This window comes from Capsicum annuum, chromosome 11 (genome assembly GCF_002878395.1).
Source record: "Capsicum annuum cultivar UCD-10X-F1 chromosome 11, UCD10Xv1.1, whole genome shotgun sequence".
Classification (NCBI taxonomy): Eukaryota; Viridiplantae; Streptophyta; class Magnoliopsida; order Solanales; family Solanaceae; genus Capsicum; species Capsicum annuum.
This window is the reverse complement of record NC_061121.1, coordinates 47,409,248-47,418,019: the sequence shown is the minus strand read 5'-3', so window position 1 is coordinate 47,418,019 and position 8,772 is coordinate 47,409,248. Positions and strand designations below refer to the sequence as shown.

General features: G+C 33.5%; 1 protein-coding gene across 4 annotated transcripts; it reads left to right on the top strand.

Moving 5' to 3' along the window:
• On the top strand, positions 1-5,806 carry LOC107848398 (nucleobase-ascorbate transporter 7). 4 transcript variants are annotated; one of them, XM_016693163.2, is made up of 15 exons: positions 1-111; positions 1,252-1,388; positions 2,025-2,122; positions 2,338-2,514; positions 2,606-2,706; positions 2,873-2,948; positions 3,038-3,097; positions 3,223-3,407; positions 3,638-3,734; positions 3,884-3,970; positions 4,192-4,250; positions 4,355-4,446; positions 4,561-4,638; positions 4,719-4,879; positions 5,374-5,806. In XM_016693163.2, the coding sequence occupies exons 2-15, from the start codon at positions 1,277-1,279 to the stop codon at positions 5,590-5,592; spliced, it is 1,602 nt and encodes a 533-aa protein (XP_016548649.1). In that variant the 5' UTR covers positions 1-111; positions 1,252-1,276; the 3' UTR covers positions 5,593-5,806. The 4 variants fall into 4 exon arrangements, with proteins under 4 accessions (XP_016548649.1, XP_016548648.1, XP_016548647.1 ...); XM_016693162.2 differs by lacking the exon at positions 1-111 and adding an exon at positions 162-183; XM_016693161.2 differs by lacking the exon at positions 1-111 and adding an exon at positions 577-733.
• Positions 5,807-8,772: the final 2,966 nt, after the last annotated feature.

The following is an 8,772-nucleotide window of genomic DNA, read 5'->3' as shown; positions in this document are numbered from 1 at the left end:
GAAGAAAGAAAAAGGAAAAAAAAAAAACTAATTAAACCTTGAAAATCAATTTTATCACATTTTCTATGCAGCTACTCTTTTGTCTTCACAAAGGGAAATAAAACTGCCTAGGTAGAATAAAACTTTGGCTACTCTTTTGTCATTTTCATTCCTTCCTTCTCCTAGAAAAAAATTCATAAAAGGGTATTACTTTGTTAGTTTTAATTTATTTATTATATTTTCTTTTTTGATTGGACTTTAATTCTAATGTTATTCTCTCTAATTTACACGTAATAGGTTTAAAATCATAAGATTAAATGATATTTTGATAAATTAAGTCTTAGCTTAAGATCACAACATTTAGAGCTGGTTTGGTATGATCATAAGAAATATCCATTTTTGAGATTAAATTTAGGATGAGTTAATCCCATAATTTGATTGGGATAATATCGCTGGATAAATTTCTCTAGAATTGTTATTTTTATCCCATCACTTTGAGGATGAACTAACAATCTGAGATAATTTATTTCAAAAATAACTTGTCCTTAAAAACATTTTTTATTTTATTTTAAACTCCGTTGCAAATTAAAATAAAACAACCAAATTAAAACGGAGCGAGTAGTACTTAATGTTTTAAGAGAAAAAAAAAAGAAACTTCTTTTTATTCTTTAAACTTCAAATTTGAAATAGAGGAGCAGAAAAATAGGAAATGCATGCTCAAGATTATTAGGAAAATGGAGGTATACTTAGAGAGGTAAAGCTTGGAGAAGAAGAGTAAGAGATGCTTTTTAACTTTATCTTTAGCGTGTGAGAAGAAAAGGGGGACGGTTTTTAAAACAAATTACTAGTATTTAGTAGTATTAACTATTTTGAAGTTGGAGGAAAAAAAAAGATTCTCTTGGAAGTGTTGCAGAGACAACTTTGGTTTCTTTCTCACTTTTGTCTGTCTTTTTCTTTTTTTTCTTGTTTGCTTAGCATTATAAGTCATCTTCACATTAGTGTACTTTATTAGTATATTTTTTATAAGTTTTCTTGAAGAGGGTGTTTAGCATTTTGGGTTGTGCAGCATAATATCAACCTGAAGTGTCCTCCTTTTTCTTGCTTCTTTAGTGCAACATCAAAAAAAGCTGAAGTTTTTACAGCATTATAGCAGTAGTTTCTTTTAATAGCTGGTCTTTTGCGTCGGGTTCTTGGGGATTGTGTGATATTCTTGAGTTTTTTGTATCAAGATTTTGTTAAGGGGTTGTGGGATTTTTGTGGAAATTTGGACAGCATTGTGTGAAAAAGAAGGAGAGGTATGGCAGGAGGTGGAGCAGCACCACCACCAAAGCAAGATGAGAATATACCACATCCTGTGAAAGATCAGCTTCCAAATGTTTCTTACTGCATTACTAGTCCTCCTCCTTGGCGTGAGTTTTCTTCCAACTTTCTAGCTAACACATTCTGTGTTTCATGCATACTTAAAGAATATTGTATTTTGAACTTAGATTATTGTATTATTTTGTTGTAGTTATGGCTCATTATGCTTTGTGATGCCTTCACTTCCATTTATTCTCTTTTTGGACTGATTTTCTTGAGCTGAGAGTCTAATGGAAAAAACCTTTTACGTTGATGTAGGGTAAGATCTGCATATACTCTACCCTCCCCTGACCAATGGAATTACACTGGCTATGTTAGAAGCTGAGTTTCTCAAAATTAATGTCCTATATGATGATTGTCTTTGTAAATTTTTTGGAATTAATGGTTATTGTTATTGTTCTTCCCATTCATTCTGATTTTGTCTGTGCATGATTTCCAAATTGTCATTTCAGTAGTTACTGAGTAGCTAGTTGTTTGCTTCAATTTTTTTTGTTTCTTGAATCAAAGACCTTTAAAGACACCTTAGATGTTTAATTTACTGCATGTTACTTTCTCCTACCCCTCTCCCACTTTCACTTTTTGTTTTTTTCCTTATTTTGCTATGGGTAAATGTCCTTTCTGTTTGATTAATTGAACATCATGTTGATAACCACAATGAAAAAGATGTGTTGAATTTCTTGTTGTAGCTGAGGCCATATTACTTGGATTCCAGCACTACATTGTTATGCTTGGCACAACTGTACTCATCCCTTCAACTCTGGTTCCTCAGATGGGAGGTGGAAAAGTAAGAATTTCTGAGAATCTATGTTGCTAGGACTCTCCAAAATGTTGCTACACCGGTATTGGATCCACCAAAAATGTACTATTTTTGGACGATCTGACAGCCACCCATTGGCATTTTTGAAGTGTCCGAGCAACATAGCTGAGAATTACCATCATATTCAAATTCTTGTTATAGTTTCTTTCAAGGACTTATGGCTTTAATGTTTTACTGGTCAGGAAGAGAAAGCAAAGGTGATTCAGACGTTGCTCTTTGTTGCTGGTTTGAACACATTAACTCAGACAATGTTCGGTACAAGACTACCTGCTGTTATTGGAGGCTCTTATACTTTTGTGCCAACAACACTTTCGATTGTCTTGGCTGCTCGATTTAACGATATTTCGACTCCTCAAGAGGTTAGCTAATTATAATCTGTGGATCAGTTGCAGCATTCTTACTGATGTTTATGCGATAATTTGAATTGGTCTTTTTCTGTTACATAAATAGAAATTTGAGAGGATAATGCGAGGGATTCAAGGAGCCATGATTGTAGCTTCAACTCTTCAGATTGTTATTGGCTTTAGTGGTCTATGGCGGAATGTGACAAGGTGAGTTAAATGATCAGCTAAATATTATCACAAAAATAAAGCAAAAAGGATTAAAAGTGTGATTGTGATAAATGATTCTTGATTATTTTTATTTTTTTACCATTTCTATTGCACGTCAAAGACTGAAGGTTAACTATTTAGACCTATTTCCTGTTTCAAATTTCAGGTTCATCAGTCCACTCTCGGCAATTCCATTGGTAGCTATGTCAGGATTTGGACTATACGAATTTGGTTTTCCTCTGGTAATCTGTTTGTGTCATATCAGAAGAAATTAGATTCTGGCTGAAACGATAGGCATGTACGTTGTGGTAACTGACTTTTTTGCGTATAGGTAGCAAAATGTGTGGAAATTGGATTGCCACAGCTTATCGTTCTCTTAATCTTTTCACAGGTGCATTTGGTCTCAACTTTTTAGATGTCTGTTATTTGCTGTTAAATTCTTCTAGTTCACTTTATGGAATCTGACTTTACAGGTTCAACTAAAATCTTACCAAATATTTCCGCATATGTGTGCAGTACATACCGCATTTGACAAAAGGGGATAAGCATGTCTTCGACCGGTTTGCTGTTATATTCTCTGTGATGATTGTATGGGTTTATGCTCACATTCTCACTGTAGCTGGAACTTACAAAAATGCACCAATGAGGACTCAGCTTAGCTGCAGAACAGATCGTGCTGGCATTATCAGTGGATCTCCATGGTAAGGGTAGTTCATTTTCTTCAACATGGAACTGCCATAATTTATCTAGATAAAGTCTAGACTGAAGGGCTATTATCCCTTCCTGTACACATACATTGAATCGGCAATGACACATAATTGATGGATATAACTCACATAATGTCGAACAGGTTATACTAACAGTAATAAAAAGAGGTATGCTGTTAACCGTGAACTCTTAGATAAACCTTCCACTCATGTATCTTGTACAGGATTAGAGTTCCATATCCATTTCAATGGGGAGCTCCCACATTTGATGCTGGAGAAGCATTTGCAATGATGGCAGCTTCATTTGTTGCACTTGTTGAGGTTAGTTAATTTCAATTGATGTTTCTCAAAGGATATGCACCAGCTGATTCAGATGGAGTTGCCTTCTCCTCCATGTGATTGACGTTTACTTATTAGCTACTTGAAGACTGCCTAATTGATACAAGTCCTCATGTTTTCACTGTCAACAGTCCACTGGTACTTTCTTTGCCGTGTCAAGATACGCCAGTGCTACTCCTATTCCTCCTTCTGTCCTTAGCCGTGGTGTAGGTTGGCAGGTAAATGTACTAAATCGCTGCACGGCCAAATATATCTCATCTAATATAGATATTCTCATCTCTCGTAGCTCAACTTAAAATGTCATATTATGTTTACCTATGTTGTTTACTTCAAGCAGAATCACTTTAATGAACACAATTATTTACTTTTGCTGAAAGAATGTTATATCTCTCTGTTAACTGGCTATAATTCTAAAATTAGTTTTCCTCATCTCTATAAGGGTGTGGGCATATTGTTCTCAGGAATATTTGGAACGGGAAATGGCTCCTCTGTATCTCCGTAAGACTCTCTTCACTACCAAAGATGAAAGTTTACCACTATTGTACAAGCATAGTCCTTACCCTAGTCGCAAAGAACCTTACCTTTTCCGTTCTATTTAATAGGGAAAATGCTGGCCTGCTGGCATTAACCCGTGTTGGGAGCAGGAGGGTTGTTCAAATATCTGCTGGCTTCATGATCTTCTTCTCGATTCTTGGTAAGTTGTTTGCTGCATGTAATCATTTAGGACAGATTAATTCTTTGAAAAACATTACCCTCTTCATTCTTTAGTGTGAATCATTATTTCATAGTTAAACTTATGTACATCCAGGGAAATTTGGAGCTGTCTTTGCGTCAATCCCTGCACCAATAGTTGCAGCATTATATTGCCTCTTCTTTGCCTATGTTGGTATGTATCTCGAATTATTGTCTTAGGTATATTCCAATGACAACTATAACATGAAAAACTTTGGCCTTAACGTATCGCAGGTTCAGCTGGTCTCAGTTTCCTCCAGTTCTGCAACTTAAACAGTTTTAGAACAAAGTTCATTTTAGGGTTCTCAGTTTTCATGGGCTTATCCATTCCACAGTACTTCAATGAACATACAGCAATAAATGGATATGGTCCTGTTCATACTAGAGCTAGATGGGTAAGTAACCCCTTTCTCATATTACTACATTGAATGATATAAATACTTGGTGTAAAATTTATGTTGGCCTGTATATTTTTCAAAATTTCCCCATGATATATTATTGGAGAAGGGTTAAAATACCCCTCTACTATACGAAATATCATAAGCTTATCCTCCATCATACTTTGAGGTCATTCATACGCTCGCTATTAGCAAATCATCTTGCATTTGCCCTCTTCCCTAATGGAGCTCCAGCATAGCCCCTAACCAAAGTATACTAGAGAGTAGTTGTAAACCAAGGTCAAAGTTAGGTAAATCTGGAACTTTTTCCCAATGTATGTTGACACGTGGAAATTACCCCGTGCATGTTGGAGTCCTGTTAAGATCATGGACAAATATGAGAAGAATTCTAACAGCAAGAGCATGAATGACGTCAAAGTATAACTATAGTAAAGATGTAAAACTAAACATTTTTCCATGACATTCAAGTTTTCTTTTGTTCTTTTTACCAGTTCAATGACATGATCAATGTGCCCTTCTCATCGGAACCATTTGTTACTGGTCTACTGGCATTATTCCTGGATGTATCACTACATCGAAAAGACGCTGCAACAAGGAAGGACAGGGGCATGCCATGGTGGGATAAATTCAAGTCATTCAAGACAGACACAAGAAGTGAAGAGTTCTATTCATTACCATTCAATCTCAACAAGTTTTTCCCATCTGTATGATTGAAGGGGGATATATATATATATATATATATAGATAGATAATCCAAACTTTATGGTCCTTCAATAGCTTATTTGGGTAATGAATATATTAACCAAATATTTTGTATTGCCCCTGAATTTTCTTCATTGACTTGTTTAATGAACAGTCCACTCCTAATGCTGTTTGTTACATAGGTACATGAATATGACTGATCATTTGGCATTCCTCCAAAAAGTGTCATTTTGTTAATGACTTTCTTTTGTGTGTCGTGCGAGTTTGGAAAGAAGGTTTTCGGTTGGCTTTGTATGAAGAAACCTATCTTTCTAGTCCTAAGTGTGCTATAGATTGTGAGTGAGCTTTCAACGAGTAGAGATCGAGCGTGGAAATATCAGTTGATCAATTTGACTTTTATTCAATATAATTATTGAAAGAAAAAAGCGGAATCGACGCTTCTCGCAAACGACAATTATCCTTCTTTGGGTTTTGCGCACCTAATATTTGCACCTTTTTGTTTTCACTATCTTTTATTTCCTACATTCCCCCCACCCCCCACCCTGATATATTTTATACTAGTATTTAGTATTCGTGTAGTTGCTTATTCTTCATTTTTATTACTAGTTACTTCATTTGTTTTGTTTATCTTGCAATTTTGTTGTCATCTGGTTTCAATTAAATTTCCTTTAAGCTGAAGGTAAATATTGTTTTTTCTCATGATATTTTCATTTCGGTACAATATCCTTAGAGTCATTTGGTAGGAGGAATAAGAGATAATTAATTTCAGAATTAATTTTAGGATGAACTTATCTCATGTTTGGTTGAGATAAAATGTATGGGACAACTCATCTCGGGATTAGTTATCCCAGAAATTGTAGTGTTATTTTTATCCTTTCTTGAAGGTGGAATAATTAATCGTGAAATAACTTATTTACCAACCAAATGACGCCCAAATTATTTCTATTTATTGGAGTTGCATTAAATAGAGTTTGGGTAACAAACAGATGAATCTATGATTTTTGTTTGAGTTTGTGATTGACAAGACGGGGCCTATTGTGAAATGGACTAAACTTAGAATAAGACCACCTTACACTTGCGGTACTTGTTACGGAGTAAAATATTTTTGAGAAAATATTTTTGAACTTTTTATATTTGATTCCCTAAATATTTCTCCAGGAAAATAAAATTATTAACAATAAAAAGATGACCTTTTTAATGAAAGTAGTTCATAAATGGCATTCTGAATTAATCACTCTGCAACGCACCCCCACTTAAGAATAACAATGAGGCAAGGCAAGTTGAAATGGGGCGGGCAGGGCAAACTCTCAATGGGGCGGGACGGGGAATGGGATGTGTTGTTTGACTATTACTAAAAAAACATTTTGTTCCTTACTCTTCTATTTTTCTAATAAAAATTTTAAATTTTTTTAAGAAAAAATTATAAAAAATATAATTACTAATGTTATATTATAAAATGTAATCCACTGTATATTATATTATCAAAAATGACTCAATTGTATAGGTCAAAATGTTGCTTTTCAATTTGTAGTCCATTTCATCTCCATACCTTCCTCAATTGTTTCTTTGTGCTAGAAATATCACAGGTGTTATACGCACTTAAGATTTGAAACCAATTCAATTGTCATATAATAATATTTCTACCAATATGGGTTGTGGTTCAGTGGATGGGGTTGTTCCACCCTTAATTAGAAGTCTAGATTTTGACCCTGAGTATGGAGAAAACTCTGTTGGGAGCGCTGCCACCTTAATGGGTCATGCAACACGCGATCGGAATTAATCAAGGCTCCAATACGGACACCACACACCAAATGAGAAACAAAAAAAAATTATCTTACTTTCTCTATCTAAAAATCACTTACTAGTTTCTCTTTCTACCTCTTCCCAATCTCAAATTTAATTAGGTTCAGTTTTCTATCCATTCTATTTGATATTTTCTTTTGTTAATTTTTCGATCAATTTTCTATTTTTTGTTTCACCTTTTGAAGTAAAAGTTATATATATATATATATATATATATATATATATATATATATATATATATATAAAGAATTTTTTTTTATTTTAAAATGATCAAATAAAGACCAATCAAATAATGAAAAAAAATAGATTTTATATAACAACAATTAAATATTTTTTTTCGTAAAAATAGATGACAATTAATAAGAAATACCAATCACCTCCCAAATCTCTCTTTAATCATTTTTCTGCTTTATCTTCATCAAAAACTATTGTTTTTTTCCTCTACAAAAATATATAGTTTTTCAATCATAATCTTCCATAAAATTTTACTCCCTCCATTTAAAAAGAATAACCTACTTTGACTTGACATGAAGTTTAAGAAAATAAAGAAGACTTTTGAATCTTGTGGCCTTAAATTAAAGTTGTGTCAAATGTACCAAAATACCCATTAATCTTGTGGTCCTAAACATGTCATGTGGAAAGTTGAAATTAAAGTATTGTCAAAAAAGGAAAGGTTCATTCTTTTTTAAATGAACTAAAAAGGAAAGTAGATCATTCTTTTTTAAACGGAGGGAGTATTGTTTTAGGCGAGATTTTAGGCCATGGCAATTTCAGTATTTATGTGAAAATCAAGTTCTTGAATTTACAAATTTTGAAAAATGTGTCATATAATATAGATTGTGATAATTTGCATTCAATTATGATACATCATGGAGGGAGATGGGATATCACATGTATGTTAACTTATTTAGCAATGAGAAAATGGTTTATTAACTCCCCAACCTTTAGTCGAAATCTCAGCAATACACTTATACTTTTCAGGGGTCCTATGACCCCCTGAACTATTTTAAAGTGAATTTATTACTCCTTGAATGCTGACATCGCAAGAGAGTGTGTTTCATTCTCTTTAAAGAGAGTGAGAACAAATATTTTTATTAATTTTTTTTTTAATATCTCTTTATTTTCTTTATTCATTTCAATTATTCTTTTTCTTTATTCATTTTCAATTCTTCTTTTTCCTTCTTCTTCTTCTTCTTCTCCTTCTCCTTCTCCTTCTCCTCCTCCTTCTCCTTCTTCCTTACAAACAATGACATCCAAGAACTTATCAATGACATCCGAAATTAATTTATCATTTTTCTCATGTCTAAGCACAAAATCGATTGATTTCGACTTCAAATTCGTCAAAAATTTCAAAATAGGTATTGTTCATTGTTTCCAACTTCAAG